This window comes from Engraulis encrasicolus, chromosome 22 (genome assembly GCF_034702125.1).
Source record: "Engraulis encrasicolus isolate BLACKSEA-1 chromosome 22, IST_EnEncr_1.0, whole genome shotgun sequence".
Lineage (NCBI taxonomy): Eukaryota > Metazoa > Chordata > Actinopteri > Clupeiformes > Engraulidae > Engraulis > Engraulis encrasicolus.
The window spans coordinates 8,522,746-8,540,245 of record NC_085878.1 but is presented as its reverse complement, the minus strand read 5'-3'; the positions used below and the strand labels follow the sequence as shown (position 1 = coordinate 8,540,245).

General features: G+C 47.4%; 1 protein-coding gene across 1 annotated transcript in view; it reads right to left on the bottom strand.

The window, feature by feature from the left end:
* polr2b (RNA polymerase II subunit B) overlaps nt 1-17,500 on the bottom strand; it is a 23,133-nt gene that overhangs the window by 5,301 nt on the left and 332 nt on the right. Inside the window, exons 2-20 of the mRNA XM_063188047.1 lie at nt 16,788-16,860; nt 16,211-16,361; nt 15,748-15,860; nt 15,018-15,237; nt 14,581-14,739; nt 14,103-14,267; nt 13,574-13,770; nt 13,196-13,315; nt 12,624-12,810; nt 10,977-11,120; nt 10,239-10,378; nt 9,633-9,744; nt 9,186-9,340; nt 7,581-7,779; nt 6,817-6,985; nt 3,638-3,734; nt 3,140-3,234; nt 2,197-2,306; nt 1,809-1,949 (exon numbers count right to left, since the gene is read on the bottom strand). Of these exons, the coding sequence (XP_063044117.1) occupies nt 1,809-1,949; nt 2,197-2,306; nt 3,140-3,234; nt 3,638-3,734; nt 6,817-6,985; nt 7,581-7,779; nt 9,186-9,340; nt 9,633-9,744; nt 10,239-10,378; nt 10,977-11,120; nt 12,624-12,810; nt 13,196-13,315; nt 13,574-13,770; nt 14,103-14,267; nt 14,581-14,739; nt 15,018-15,237; nt 15,748-15,860; nt 16,211-16,361; nt 16,788-16,860 (2,747 nt within the window). The remainder of the gene's footprint in view (nt 1-1,808; nt 1,950-2,196; nt 2,307-3,139; nt 3,235-3,637; nt 3,735-6,816; nt 6,986-7,580; nt 7,780-9,185; nt 9,341-9,632; nt 9,745-10,238; nt 10,379-10,976; nt 11,121-12,623; nt 12,811-13,195; nt 13,316-13,573; nt 13,771-14,102; nt 14,268-14,580; nt 14,740-15,017; nt 15,238-15,747; nt 15,861-16,210; nt 16,362-16,787; nt 16,861-17,500) is intronic.

Here is a 17,500-nt window from a genome sequence, read left to right as displayed (position 1 = left end):
CATTATTTGACATACCCAGTCTGTTTACACGAGCAGAAAATGCAAGCATGTAAAGACAGTTGATTCTGCCGATGTGTGTTTACATTCGGTGGAGGAACGGTAGTAAAACCGCAGGCATTGTGCCACGAGTGTTCAACTGATGCATTGTTTGTTACTTAGCTTAGCTTCGTGTATTTACACACATTTACACACAAGGCATTAATAAAGTTTTTAACAGAATACAATTCTGCTCTCGCAAACTACTGGCATTGCGCTGCCACAAGAACAGAACAAGGAAGTAGCGAGACGACCAATCATAGTGCCTTTTTGTCTGCGTACTCCGCGTCCGTCCGACGGATAGTTAGTATTTTTTCGAGGCGCTAGACGACGGGCGCAGAGCCTCTGAGAGGGGGGCGTGGACTCGCATAGACAGAAAACGGACGGACGCAGATTCTATGCGAGCGAAGCATAAATCTAGCTTAAGTCTTTCTTGGGGTCCTTCCTGTTGTTCTGTGGTCCCAAACCCATCCCATCCTGCCTGAACCAGCCCTGATCATAATACACTTTAAACCAGGCCTTAACCAGTCCTCACCACTCTAAACACGTTTAATGGAGATAAATCCAGACCTAAACCCGCTTAATTCGGCCTAATCTATTCTAAACCAGTCTGGATAATTCCAGACCATCTGAATCCTGCTTAATCCACTCCAGATCATCTTTAAAACGGCTTAATCCATTTTAGGCATTAAACATTCTGATCATTCCAGTCCTGACCACTATACATCAGAATATTCCATTTGGAACCCCAATTATTCTAAATCAGTCAAATCGAGTCCAAGTTAATCATCATTAATCAGCTCAAAGGTGGCTATGATGCCCTACAGTGCTGGAGGCAAAACCCAGTGAGGCCAGACAAGACCAGGCAGACAGACAGACAGACAGACAGACAGACAGACAGACAGACAGACAGACAGACAGACAGACAGGCACACAGATAGACAGAAAGGCAGACAGACAGACAGACACACACACACACACACACACAGATAGAGAGCTGGCTAGGGCCTCAATTAAGGTGCTGGAAAAGTTCATGTCATCCACAGCTAGAGCTGACTTGTTTTATAGAGATGGAGACTTTTCCAGGACATTATTACTCTAATACACACACACACACACACACCAGGATGTTTATATCGCTGCTGTCCTCGTTAAAGTGTCTGCATTGACTGATTGATGCAGGAAATAAAAACACTCTCTTTGTCTGGAAAACACAGACCCTGAGCAGCCTAAAGGCACACGCGCACACGCACACACACACACGCGCGCACGCACACACACACACACACACACACACACCAGCCAAAGGCATACAGGTACTAATCATGGGAGCATGTATCTATCTGCTAGTGATGTTGGCTATGGTTATCTTTTGAAAGTCGCTTCGGTTAGAAAGCCTCTGCCAAATGCAATGCAATGTAATGTAATGTAAAGCATGGCCTACTGTAATAGCACGCACACACACACACACACAGTACATAGACACACACAGTACACACACACACACACACACAGTACACACACACACACACACACACACACACACACACACACAGTACACACACACACACACACAGTACACACACACACACACACAGTACACACACACACACACACACACACACACACACACACACACACACACACACACACACACACACACACACACACCTGGACTACTGTTGACATCAATTACTGTTTCCATGGAGCACGCACGCACGCACACATGCATGCACGCACGCACGCACACGCCCCTCCACCCTTCCTCTTACCCTGATCTTGCAGAACTTGTATCCCTCCTGGTTGAGAGTGACCATGACTTGGTCCACGATACCCGTCTCACTGGTGCGGAGGAAGGTGGAGCAGTCTCTCTTGACGTAGCGGCGATTAGTACTCTCCATCTCATCATCCACCTGCAGAGAAGACACACACACACACACACACCACAGTATTAGCATCAGTCTCTCTTCAAATAGCAATAGTTGGTACTTTCCATCTTTTCATCAACCTGTAGAGGCCTTGTGTATGTGTGTTACCTGTCACTTTGTGTGTGTGTGTGTGTGTGTGTGTGTGTGTGTGTGTGTGTGTGTGTGTGTGTGTGTGTGTGTGTGTGTGTGTGTGTGTGTGTGTGTGTGTGTGTGTGTGTATGTGTGTGTGTACCTCTGGCAGTGTGACGGTCTTGCCGATGATGACGTCCTCTCCTGACACTCTGACGCCCGGAGCGATCAGACCGTCCTCATCCAGCTTATCATAGATAGCATGACGCATACCTGTACACACACACACACACACACACACACACACACACACACACACACACACACACACACACACACACACACACACACCCACACACACACACACACACACACACACACACACACACACACACAAAGGTGAATATGGAGCGATCAGACCACCTCATCCAGCTTATCATAGATGGCATGATGCATACCTACACACACACACACACACACACACACACACACACACACACACTAGGGTAAACATGTGGCACAGCTTTCTCTAGTAGCCTGGATAAACTGCCAATACTGGCTAGGAGTGTAAAATACAACCTTTATGACGATATGATTCAGTATTAGGCCAATAAGGCAGCGATTCAATTAGTTTCAATACCAAGAATGTCCCACAAGGGGGCGCTGTGGCACAGCGCGCCAAGCCCCCCACACTTAGGCTTGCATGCCCATGGGGACCCCGGTTCGAGTCCGGATGGGGTCATTTCCCAATCCTACCCCATCTCTCCACACTCACTTCCTGTCACACCTTCACTGTCCTATCGAAATAAAGGCCCAAAAAGCCCATAAAAATATCTTTAAAAAAAATGAATGTCCCACGATCCAATTCAATCATCAGCCGTAGAATCGATGCATCGATACATAACAAATACTATTTCCACCCCTAATAGTGGCATTGTTAAACACACGCAACAACCACTAAATCAGCCACCACAAAACAAAATCACACACACACACACACAAACATATTCTGACCACACACACAAACTATGAAGTAACACACAGGCATATTATGTCCGTCACACACACACGCACACGCAAACCAGCACACACCTCCCCCTCCTCACCTTGGCAGGTCTCTCTTGTGGGTTTCTCGAAGATCTCCTCCTGGTCAAAGCCCTTCTTAGACTCCTGCTCCTTATACGAGCGGTAGAACACAGACCTACACACACACGCACACGCACACAATGACCCAATATGCATGGAGGCCACACACAAACACACAAATTAAAACCAGTCACATAATGACAGATAATGACCATCCCACTTGGACTTTCAATAATGATTCATTCATTCATTATCTACAATGAACACACAAATGAATGGCGCCCACACACACACACACACACACACACACACACACACACACACACACACACACACACACACACACACACACACACACACACACACACACACACACACACACACACACACAAACAAAACCACCTCTCCCTCAGACTCACACACACAAACACACACACACACACCATACCGGAAGAATCAACAGTCCACAGCGCGCGCGCGCGCACGCACGCACGCACGCACGCACACACACAGCGTACCGGAAGAATCCGCGGTCCACAGCTGATCGGTTCATGATGACAGAGTCCTCCTGGTTGTAGCCGGTGTAGGAGGCGATCGCCACGATGGAGTTGATGCCTAAACACACACACACACAAACGGCCATGGACACACGCACACACACACACACAAACGGCCATGGACACACGCACACACACACACACACACACACAAACGAACGGCCATGGACACACACACACACACACACACACACACACAGGATGAAAGGCATTATGAGAGCCACAGGAGAGCTGTAATGGGGAACAGTTGGAACAGGTCAACATGACACCACCCAGGAGCCCGACAGTACTGAGGAGAGGAACATGTCAACACAAGAGTTGGAAGTCAACACAACCCTACAGTAATCAACAGTTGGAAGTTGACAACTCCAAAGTAATAAAGAGTTGGAAGTTAACACAACTCGAAAGTCATAAAGAGTTAGAGGATGTCTAACACAGAAAAAAACATGCACATCCATCTCAAAAATGTGTGCTGTACTTGCAAAGTCAAATAATAGCAAAAAATAAAGTGTGCAAAACCAAGCTCCCGTTTCTCTTATAAAATGTGCTACACAACACATATGCAAACTGCCCAAAACGGCACATGAAACAAGAGAAACGGGAGCTTGGTGTGGCAGACTTCATTTTCTGCTATGAGTTGTGACGGGTCAACACAACCCAGCAGTAATGGAAAGTTGAAAAGAACACGTCACAACCCAGGAGCCCAAAGTAAGGAAGAATAAGTCAACACAACCCCACAGTACTGAAAAGTTGAAAAGAACATGTCAACATGGCACCACCCAAAGACACCAGGACACACAACACTAGGCCTACTGGGAGAACATCTGGCCACAGCAGCTTTGGATCAAGTGGCTAATGACTAGCACCACCTAGTGGTCATTACTGGAAGAACATCTGGCCACAGCAGCTGTTCAAGTATGTTCAACTGCAGTGTGCAGGGCGGGGGGCAGGTCTGGATCACATCTCCCTCCTCCCCCCTGAGCACATCTTCCTCCTCCCCCCTGAGCACATCGAGTGCCTCCCCCTTGTCATTCAGCGGCAGCGCTAAGCTTCTACATGGGAAGAAAAATAGCTCTGGAAGTCACTGCACCGTGCAGAGCAGAGACGCAGAGTTTTCACAAATAAAATCACTCTCTCTACTCCACTAATGTATAATGGTTTGGTGAGTGTAGGAAACACGAGCGGGGAGCTTTGAGTGAACCGCGCGATGAACAGCACGCGACCCTGTTTAGTATAATTTATTAATCCCGAGGGAAATTAATATTATTATTATTATTATTATTAGCTAATATAAGCTACATAGCCTATTTGTTAACGCATGGGTCTAATTTGAATATAATATAATATTAAGTGTCTCTTCTTAGTATCTTAGTTTGAAGACCAGATATTTGGTGCCAGTTTCTAAAATTCGAAAGATGGGTAGGCTACTACAAGAAAACTAAAGTAGGCAGTAAAACGCCTGTGCAGTGGCGAATTAGGCTACTCCGTGTACGTGATCCGCTGGAAATTAAACATAGGCCTACCCATCATTGAAAAGCATGAGCACATTCTTCAAAGTCCCAAAGCCTGGATGCTGTCGCCACAATCTCTTTAGGATTGGGGACTGGACTCTGAGCAGGCCATTGCAGTAGCCTTTGGTAGGCCTATCCTTCGTGCATCTGCCCCGCTTCCAAACTGACACCCTGACACATTTAGCATTAACCTTTTGTTTTTAACCGTCTAACAGCGCTTAACATTATCATTAAATCAATGGAACCTAAAGCAGTTGCAGAGACCGTTTCAATCTTCTCCTTTACTATGAAAGAGAAAGTAAGGTCAAGGACAAATTATTCTATGTAAATGGAAATAAACACTCATGCAATTGGAACGTGGAAAATGAAAATTAAATATATTTAGTAGGCTAAATATATTTAATTAGCACTCCAAACGACGAGACATGATACAAGCTGTGTGCATAGAATACAGTGTAGCCAACTACGCATTCACTAGGCCTATTGATGAATGATTCTATGCCCAGTGTTTAGTAAATGTAGGCCTATTTACTTAACACTCCAAACGACGAGACACGATACAATCTCCCTAGAATAGGCCTACAGGGTAACGCATTCGCTATTGATGGATGATTCTATGTCCAGTGTTTAGTAGGTCTAAATATATTTACTTAACACTTCAAACGACGAGACACGATAACAAGCTGTGTGCATAGAATAAGCCTACTGCATTCGCCAGATAATTTGGGTCCATTTCTCAAATATGGTGCGCTATCATGATTGACGAATGATTCTATGTCCAGTGTTTAGTAAATATATTTACTTAACCAACGACGAGACATAGGCCTAATACAAACCACTTCACACCGCAATTAGCCTACATAGGCATTATTATTGTCCAAAGCAGCTATAAGAGTCATCAATGTATGCTGGTGTGCTACACTTGGGCATGAATGATTCTATGTCCAGTGTTTAGTAAATACATTTATTTAGCACTCCAAACGAAGAGACACGATACAAGCTGTGTGCATAGTGTAGGCCTATGCATTCGCCGGAGAAGACATTTGGCGCAAATTCTCAAATAGGGTGACGTAGGGATGGTGTGGGACTGTACAGACTACTATAATAGGAAAAATAGGAGGGGCGAGATCCAAAATGGGAGGGGCAGGATCTCAGAAATCCAGACCTGCCCACTTCTGCAAACTGCAGTTGGATGCTACTCGCAGCTTTGGATCAAGTGGCTAATGACTAGCACCACCTAGTGGTCATTACTGGAAGAACATCTGGCCACAGCAGCTTTGGATCAAGTGGCTAATGACTAGCACCACCTAGTGGTCATTACTGGAAGAACATCTGGCCACAGCAGCTTTGGATCAAGTGGCTAATGACTAACTAGCCCCATCTGATGGCCAAGGAGAGGAATTACAAGAAGCTTTCAGCCAGACGACACTGCAGCACGGTGGTGGTAGTGAAGAAAGCCTGGCGTCTGTGTGTGTGTCTCTGTGTGTGTGTGTGTGTGTGTGTGTGTGTGTGTGTGTGTGTGTGTACCTGCGGGCAGCTCTCTGAAGCGTAGGTACTCCATAGACCTGGTGTGTGTGTGTGTGTGTGTGTGTGTGTGTGTGTGTGTGTGTGGTGTGTGTGTGTGTGTACCTGCGGGCAGCTCTCTGAAGCGTAGGTACTCCATGCTCCGGGTGGTGACGAGGGGTTTCTGGGGGTAGTAGAGCACGTGGGCCAGGGTGTCCATCCGCACGTGGAAGTTGGTGATGTACACGCCCATAGCCTGCTTACCCATAGCAGACTGGTAGGTGTTCCTGGGGGACTACACACACACACACACACACGTTAGAGTTATAAAGCGTACAACAGCTCCCATAGCCTGTTGTCTATTAACGTGTGTGTGTGTGTGTGTGTGTGTGTGTGTGTGTGTGTGTGTGTGTGTGTGTGTGTGTGTGTGTGTGTGTGTGTGTGTGTGTTTGTGCTTGTGTTACCTGGTTGTGATCGGGGAAGGGGATAATCGATGCACACACTCCCAGGATCATGGAGGGGTGTGTGTGTGTGTGTGTGTGTGTGTGTGTGTGTGTGTGTGTGTGTGTGTGTGTGTGTGTGTGTTCACCTCCGTGTGTGTGTGTGTGTGTGTGTGTGTGTGTGTGTGTGTGCGTGCGTGCGTGCGTACGTGCGTACGTGCGTGCGTGCGTGCGAGTGTGTTACCTGGTTGTGATCGGTGAAGGGCATAATCGATGCACACACTCCCAGGATAATGGAGGGCTGTGTGTGTGTGTGTGTGTGTGTGTGTGTGTGTGTGTGTGTGTGTGTGTGTGTGTGTGTATTAGTATGTGTGAATGTGTGTATTAGTGTGTGTGCACCTCCGTGCGTGCGTGTGCGTGCGCGTGTGTGTGTGTGTGTGTGTGTGTTACCTGGTTGTGATCGGGGAAGGGGATAATCGATGCACACACTCCCAGGATCATGGAGGGGTGGATCTCGCAGTGTGAGTAGGTGGAGCAATAGGCCACGCCCTTCTCCTGGAGGTCGTCAGGGGTCATGGCCAACATCACCGTCTCCTCCTCAAGGGTGTCGATATACTCAACCACACCGCTAGCCACCAGGTCCTGCCAACTGCACACACACACACACACACACACACACACACACGTTAATATACTCAACCACACCGCTAGCCACCAGGTCCTGCCAACTGCGCACACACACACACAGACACACACAGACACACACACACACACACACACACACACACGTTAATATACTCAACCACACCGCTAGCCACCAGGTCCTGCCAACTGCACACACACACACACACACACACACACACACGTTAATATACTCAACCACACCACTAGCCACCAGGTCCTGCCAACTATATAACACACACACACACACACACACACACACACACACACACACACACACACACACACACACACACACACACACACACACACACACACACACACACACACGTTAATATACTCAACCACACCACTAGCCACCAGGTCCTGCCAACTGCACACACACACACACACACACACACACACACGTTAATATACTCAACCACACCACTAGCCACCAGGTCCTGCCAACTGCACACACACACACACACACACACACACACACACACACACACACACACACACACACACACACACACACACACACACACACACACACACACACACACGTTAATATACTCAACCACACCGCTAGCCACCAGGTCCTGCCAACTGCGCACACACACACACACACACACACACACACACACACGTTAATATACTCTACCACCAGGTCCTGCCAACTGCACGCACACACACACACACACACACACACACACACACACACACACACACACACACACACACACACACACACACACACACACACACACACACACACACACACACACACACACACGTTAATATACTTAACTACACCACTAGCCACCAGGTCCTGCCAGTGCCAACTACACACACACAGACGCGCACACACGCACACACACACACACGCACGCACACGCACACACGCACACTAGTTGGGGCAATGCACTGATGTGAGTGTATAGCAGCCCAAGTAGGACAATAATCCTGGGGGTTCTGATGGACAGTGCTCAAAACTGACTCTTTTAAAAACGTGATGTTATTTTATGAATTTTAATCACCACGCTTGAAACAACATTTGCAGGCTTTTTAGAAGGAGAGGGTAATGTGAAGATTGAGACCTTCACTGTTTCAAAAAACACTGTCATGTCATGATTAAGGCGCCCCCTGGTGTCTTCCTGAAGACACTACACCGTCGTTAAAACGCAGAAACTGTTCAGGGGTGTCAAACTCAAAATCTGGCACGCAGGGTCTTTTTTTTGGCACCCAAGAGAATTACTGTATTTTCTCTCCTTCAGACGACATATGTCTCGTCTCTTTAGTAAGAGTTTCTTTGTGTGTGTGTGTGTGTGTGTGTGTGTGTGTGTGTGTGTGTGTGTGTGTGTGTGTGTGTGTGCGTGTGTGTGTGTGTACCTGTAGTTGTTGTATTCTCTCTCCTTCAGCTGGTCGATGTGTCTTCTCTTCAATAAGAGTTTTTGTTTCTCCACGATCAGCAGGGGGCGACAAATCCTCCCGGCGTCCGTGTAGATGCGGATCTCACGCTCACGAATATCTCTGATCATCGACACCTGACACACACACGCAAAAACACATGCGGGCGAAAGCACACACAAAAGAAAAGAAGCAGTTAATCGCATGTTGTTGAAGCATTTGTAGTAATTGTGTGAGTGTGCGCATGTGAGAAACAAGAGAGAAAGAAAGAGAGCAAAAGAAAGAGAGACAAAAAAAGAAAGAAAGCGTGAACAATCTGTGAGTGTGAGTGCGTGCGCACATATGCAGTGTGAGTGCGTGTGTGTGTGTGTGTGTGTGTGTGTGTGTGTGTGTGTGTGTGTGTGTGTGTGTGTGTGTGTGTGTGTGTACCTCAGATACGATGATGTCCATCTGTCGTCGTAGTTTGCGGAGTGTGTTCATCAGCTGTTCTGGGTCCTTGTGGATTCCAACCCAGCAGCCGTTCACAAAGATCTTCGTGGCACTACACACACACACACACACACACACACACACACACACACACACACACACACACACACACACACACACACACACACACACACACTAGTCACAAATGTAAGTCAGGTCCAGCCGTGGCTCAATCAGCTGGGCACTCGACTTCTACACCGGTGACCCAGGTCTGATTCCGGCCCAAAATCATTTCTCTCTCTCTCTCTCAGCTCATCTCCTGTCTCTCTATTGTCCTATCACAATAAAGGCATAAAAAGCCCACAAAAAATATTTGTCACAAATGTAAGTCATGCTCAGCATATCAGTCTCTAGTCAGATTGAAAGATCTCCACAAGGCGTGTATCTAGGTCTCCATGCTCCTCTCCTCTCCTGTGTGTGTGTGTGTGTGTGTGTGTGTGTGTGTGTGTGTGTGTGTGTGTGTGTGTGTGTGTGTGTGTGTGTGTGTGTGTGTGTGTGTGTGTGTGTGTGTGTGTGTGTGTGTGTGTGTGTGTGTGTGTGTATTACTCTGCTATGGCGGCGGGGGAGATCTCCTCCAGGTTCTCCATGCTCCACTCCTCCAAGAACTCCAGGATGGGAGACGGCTGAGACCCCACAGAGATGTAGGCCATCAAGGCCAGGTTCTTCACCAGGCCCACAGCATGGCCCTGAAGACACACACACACATACACACACACAAAATAGATACACATGACATCACACACATATGCAGCCCACAGAGAAGTAGGCCATCAAGGCCAAGTTCTTCACCAGGCCCACAACATAACCCTGAAGACACACACACACACACACACACACACACACACACACACACACACACACACACAAGCAGTCCACAGAGATGTAGGCCATGAGGGCCAAGTTCTTCACCAGGCCCACAGCATGATCCTGAGCATGCACGCACGCACGCACGCTAGATACATATGACATCATACAATCAACAGACATGTCAGTCAGCCATCATCAGTTCATCACCCCAGAGAGAGAGAGAGAGAGAGAGAGAGAGAGAGAGAGAGAGAGAGAGAGAGAGAGAAAGAGAGAGAGAGAGATTTGAGAGAAAGTCAGTTTGTATGTGTGTGTGTACCTCTGGTGTCTCAGCAGGGCAGACCATGCAGCTGTGTGCATGGGAGTGTGTGTGTGTGTGTGTGTGTGTGTGTGTGTGTGTGTGTGTGTGTGTGTGTGTGTGTGTGTGTGTGTGTGTGTGTGTGTGTGTGTGTGTGTGTGTGTGTGTGTGTGTGTGTGTACCTCGGGCGTCTCGGCAGGGCACACCATACCCCACAGTGTGTTGTGTAGCTGTCGGGGTTTGGCCAGTTTGCCGTCACGTCCGATGGGAGAGTTGACACGCCGCAGATGGGACAAGGTCGAGGCGAAGGTCAGACGATTCAACACCTGAAACACACAAACACACACAGAGACACACACACCCACACATTTACTTAAAACCTGCACCTGTACTGAACCCTGTAAATCATCACCTGATTGTATATATTCTATCTTCACATTTTCTATATTTTTATTACATTAGTTATACTGTTTAACTTATCTTTACTTTTGAGGGCATCTGTGGGTTGCTTCCAAACAACATCTCACTGCACTACTACTACAGACATATCCAGAGGAATATCAACATAGCACATCTATTACATTTGCATAAATACGTGGTTTTGATTTTGATACTAGCAACCAGGGCTTTGAACCGGTTCAAGGAATGAAAACGAAAACCAGGAACTTTTTGTATTTTACAGGGAACAAAAACGAAACCCGAAACTTTATTATTTTTTATGTTCTGGAACGGAAACACTTATTTAAAAATAATGGTAACCGGTTAATACCGGTTAATACCGTTCCTCAAACAAAAAAAAAGTCATTATTTTCCTGCGCACGTTACCATGACGGCTGAGGTTCATGTCCTGTGTGACATCAGACATTCTCTGACTGAATGGAGAGAGAGCTGTAGATTACAAAGTCTTCACTCCACATCTTAATTAAGAGAAACCACTGTCATACAAAAGGACAGAGTTTGCATTGCATTATTGTAAGACATTGCAGGGAAGCACGTGTAAAGCGCATCGACAATGTTTGACGTTATTGGGCATCCATGGCTGCTTCAAATATGCACAAACTCACAATGTTCATCATAGTGCTCCCCGTGACCCAAGTCAGCGTGGAGCGCACATTTTCATCATTGAGGTTTATTCTCTGCTTCTCCGCTTAGGTCGTCCCTGAATGACAAAATTCTGGAGGATATTCTTTTCATCCGCTTGAATAAACAGTTTTGAATGTAGGCTGACTCATTTGCACTTCCGTCTTTCTTGGTTAACGTCAGTTAGGTCTATGGGGAGTAATCAGCTGACAGGAACGAAATTACCCGTCCCGGAACAATATTTTTTGGTTCTAACCGGTTCGGGAACGTCAATTTATTGGTGGAACTCAGAACCGGTAACGTTATAATTCCGTTTCTGTTCAGAACGGAACGTTTGGAAAAAAATAACGGTTCAAAGCCCTGCTAGCAACAGAGAGAGTAAGAAAGAAAGAGAATGCGTGATATGCCTTGGCTTGATGAGAATTCTTCAAGTGTGTGTGTGTGTGTGTGTGTGTGTGTGTGTGTGTGTGTGTGTGTGTGTGTGTGTGTGTGTGTGTGTGTGTGTGTGTGTGTGTGTGTGTGTGTGTGTGTACCTGTGACACCCCTGCCCTGGCCTGATGGGCCTTCTTGACGTCTCCCCAGTTCCCTCTGTGTGTGTGTGTGTGTGTGTGTGTGTGTGTGTGTGTGTGTGTGTGTGTGTGTGTACCTGTGACACCCCTGCCCTGGCCTGATGGGCCTTCTTCACGTCTCCCCACTTCCCTGTGTGTGTGTGTGTGTGTGTGTGTGTGTGTGTGTGTGTGTGTGTGTACCTGTGACACCCCTGCCCTGGCCTGATGGGCCTTCTTGACGTCTCCCCAGTTCCCTGTGGCCAGAGAGTACTTGAGGCCGTCGGAGATGATGCGAGTCTTGATGGCCAGCTCCAGGTTGAAATCTTTCCCGCGGTCGATATACTTCTGGGAGTAGATACGAATCTCCTTCAACAGGTTCTTAAACATCCTGAGAGAGAGAGAGAGAGACACTATATTTCAGGTGGGCTCCAAGGCTTAAACCATTGAGAGGGTCCTAAGGAAGCATCATGCAAAATGTTATGTTTTTGTCAGCTCCGTAACAGCTCCCGTAACAGACTCCACTAAAAGAGGAACGCAAGTAAAGATCTGGCAAGGTGTGTGTGTGTGTGTGTACCCTCTGAAGAGGAAGGCCAGTATATGTGTGTGTGTGTGTGTGTGTGTGTGTGTGTGTGTGTGTGTGTGTATGTGAGTGAGTGAGTGAGTGAGTGAGTGAGTGAGTGAGTGAGTGAGTGAGTGAGTGAGTGAGTGAGTGAGTGAGTGAGTGAGTGAGTGAGTGAGTGAGTGAGTGAGTGAGTGAGTGAGTGAGTGAGTACCCTCTGAATAGGAAGGCCAGTAGTGGTCCGGCGAGGTCCAGTCTCTTGTTGCCATAGTGATCTCTGTCGTCCAGCTCTCTCCTGCCCAGAGCAGCCAGCAGCAGCCTGTGGACCATGTAGCTACACACACACACACACACACACACACACACACACACACACACACACACACACACACACACACACACACACACACACACACACACACACACACACACACACACACTATTACACCCAACACAGTCAGCTGTCTGTTTACCATGGATACCACTACTACCAGAGAGAGAGAGAGAGAGAGAGAGAGCGAGAGAGCGAGCGAGTGAGAGAGAGAGAGAGAGAGAGAGCGAGAGAGCGAGCGAGAGTGAGTGAGAGTGTTACCCGAGGAAGTATGCCTTCTTGGTTTCGCAGAAGTCTGACACGCCCACGTGAGGCAGCACTTCCTTCTGCAGCACCTCTTTGGCGTATTTGATTCGCCGCTCCTTGGTGACACCTGGCTTGGCACCACGAGAACCAATGAAGTTCAACGCCACGTTCTGCTCCTGGATCACAAACGCCTCGTCCAGAGACGGCTTTACCTGGAGCACACACACGCGCGTACAAACACACAAAAGTACACAAGCGCACACACGTTAGTTTTTTCTGTAGTGTGTGATGTGTTATAGAATGTGGTGTAGTGTTCTAGAATGTGGTGTAGTGTTCTAGAATGTGGTGTAGTGTTCCAGAATGTGGTGTAGTGTTCCAGAATGTGGTGGTGTGTTCTAGAATCTGGTGATGTATTCTAGAATGTGGTGTAGTGTCCCAGAAGGTGGTGTAGTGTTCCGGAATATGGTGGTATGTTCTAGAATGTGGTGGTGTGTTCTAGAATGTGGTGTAGTGTTCTGCAGTGTGGTTTAATGTGATGTTATACCATCTCCATCATCTCAGGGTCGTCAAAGTCGTAGATGATGTGTTCTAGAATGTCTCTGTCAGACACAAAGCCCAGCGCTCGGAACACGATGATGATGGGCACCTCCTGACGAATATACGGCAACGTGGAGACGATACGCTGCCCGATGGCACTCTTCTTAACACCCTGGAAACACACACACACACAATGTCATTATTAGCACCTCCTGACGAATATACAGCAGAGTCGACACAATACGCTGATCAGACACAGTCTTCTTTAGCCCCTAATGAGCAATGCTGTGTGTGTGTGTGTGTGTGTCTGTGTGTTACCCGTCCTCCCCTGGCAATCATGCTAACCCAGATGGTGCTGGTCAGGCGTGATGAGTGTGTGTGTGTGTGTGTGTGTGTGTGTGTGTGTGTGTGTGTGTGTGTGTGTGTGTGTGTGTGTGTGTGTGTGTGTGTGTGTGTGTGTGTGTGTGTGTGTGTGTGTGTATTACCTGTCCTCCTCTGGCCATCATGGAGACCCAGATGGTGCTGGTGGGTCGTGAGGAGTTCTCCAGGCAGGATCTGCACTCCCCTGTGTAGGCGTACTTGGAGTCCTTCTTGGCGAACACGTACACCGTATTGGTAGCCATCTTCTCCTGCGCAATCAGCACCTGCACACACAAACACACGAAGAAATACACCTGAGTAAGTTAATCTCTAGCACATGTTGATTCCAAAAATTTAACTGCAGATTCTGTGTGTGTGAGAGAGAGAGAGAGAGAGCTAGAGCTAGAGAGAGAGAGAAGGAGATATATATATGAGAGAGAGAGAGAGAGAGAGCGAGAGAGAGAGAGAGAGAGAGAGAGAGAGAGAGAGAGAGAGAGGGAGAGAGAGAGAGAGTGTGTAGCAGTGGGTGGGTGGGTGTGTGTGTGTGTGTGTGTGTTTTAACCTTTTCAGAGCCGTTGATGATGAAGTATCCGCCGGGGTCGAGAGGGCACTCGTTGAGTTCACACAGATCTCTGTCTGTGAGGCCGCTGAGGAGGCAGTATGTGGAGCGGAGCATGATGGGGATTTTGCCGATGAAGGTCTTCTGGTGCTGCGTCTGAAGCTGCTCCTCCCCCTCCTTGATGATCGTCTTGGTGATGTCCACGTAGAGCGGGGCCGAGTACCTAAATATTACACACACACACACACACACACACACACACACACACACACACACACACACACACACACACACACACACACACACACACACACACACACACACACACACACACACACACACACAATTACATTACACACTCCTTAATGATCGTCTTAGTGAGGTCAACGTAGAGCGGGGTGGAGTACCTACATATTACACAAATATTACACACACGCACACACTCCTTAATGAATGTCTTGGTGATGTCAAAGTAGAGGGGAGCAGTACTTGAACCAGTGGTTCCCAACTTTTTTTGGCATGACATCCCAAATTTCTGAGGACCCCATTCAATTGATTTTCATGACAAAAATGAAGGTTGCGTATGCATGCTCCGTTGTGTGTGTGTCGTACATGAGGTTGGGAAAGCGTGCCTCGTAGGTGTGTGTGTGTGTCTCTCTCTCTCTCTCTCTCTCTCTTACGTGAGGTTGCGTAGGCGTGCTTGGTTTTGTGTGTGTGTGTATGTGTGTCTTACGTCAGGTTGCGTAGGCGTGCCTCGTTGGGCATCATGGGTGAGGGGGCTCCGTCTCTCTCCCAGTGGGTCGGCTTGGACAGGTAGATCTGCTCAAACTTCAACAGGTACCTCGGCTACACACACACACACACACACACACACACACACACACACACACACACACACACACACACACACACACACACACACACACACACACACACACACACACACACACACACACAGTTAGATAGAGAAACACGTTCGCTTCACCAGGGTCCATTCAACATAAACCAGAGACACAACATTGTGACAGACAGAAATGTGGAAACGTGAAAGGATGCGTGTGGATGTGTGTGTTTATGTCTGCAGTACTGGTTCCTCCATCTCTCCTTGTGTGTGTGTGTGTGTGTGTGTGTGTGTGTGTGTGTGTGTGTGTGTGTGTGTGTGTGTGTGTGTGTGTGTGTGTGTGTGTGTATAGTACCGGTTCCTCGATCTCTCCTGATGTGTGTTGTGCTTCAGCCTGCAGGTCGATGGGCGGTGCGTCCTCCACGATCCTCTGGACCGACATCTGGATAAACTCATCAAACGAATCCAGCTGCTGTCGCACCAGACCCTTCTCATCAAAATATGAGCTGCACACACACACACACACACACACACACACACACACACACACACACACACACACACACACACACACACACACACACACACACACACACACACACACACACAATACAAATAGACACACAACTTATTTATTTTATTTGGCCCCAAGGGACAAGCATTAAAGGTACAAGATCCAAATATTTTGGCTATCGACAGGCTGGCAGATCTTTAAGACACACACACACACACTTCAGGTTAGTGTTCAGGTAAAGAGATCATTCACAGTCATAACAATATCACTAGTAAAAAAGGGTGGTTTGTCTGAAGGCACGAGAGCAATGGGACACTTCCGCTAAAACACACACACCCACACACACACACACACGCACACACACACACACACACACACACACACACACACACACACACACACACACACACACACACACCTGATGACGATCCAGCAGGCCTCCTGCCACAGGTCAGGGGTGATCTCATCATCATCCTCATCGTACTGGATATCTAGATGACAAAAACAACACAGTCATCATAATCACCATTCTCATCGTACTGCATAATATCTAGATGACAAAAACAACACACAGTCATCATCACCATCCTCCTCCTCAACATATAAAGATGAGGAAAACAACAGACAGTCAAAGTCATCATCATCATCAGCGTACTCGATATCTACATGTAGATGATAAACACTCCAACTCATACTGGATATCTGTATGGAAAAACACACAGTCTGACTAGCCTTCGTTATCCAACGGCGATGCATTATATGGCTCAGATAAAGCCAAGTACAGCTCTGCTGCAATAATGACAAGAATGGGAATTTTAATGAACACATCTCTCTGTGTATGTGTGTGTGTGTTTATTACAGGCAGTGTCAGAGTATGGGAACGCGCCTGGGCATGTATGATCATACTTCTGTCATACTTCTTCAAGTAATGCGAGAACTCGATGTTTCACTAGTCAAACACCAGAACATTGCTTTAGATAAGAATCCTTGCAGGCAGGCATGCTGTGTATTTTCCCAAATACACGGGACACAGGTAACTGGCACATCTAAGACCGATTCGTAAAGCTAGAGACTACTCAAGACTTATCAGCCTTACTATGGTCTCTTGTGTTGCTTGTGGGGAAGGTGGGA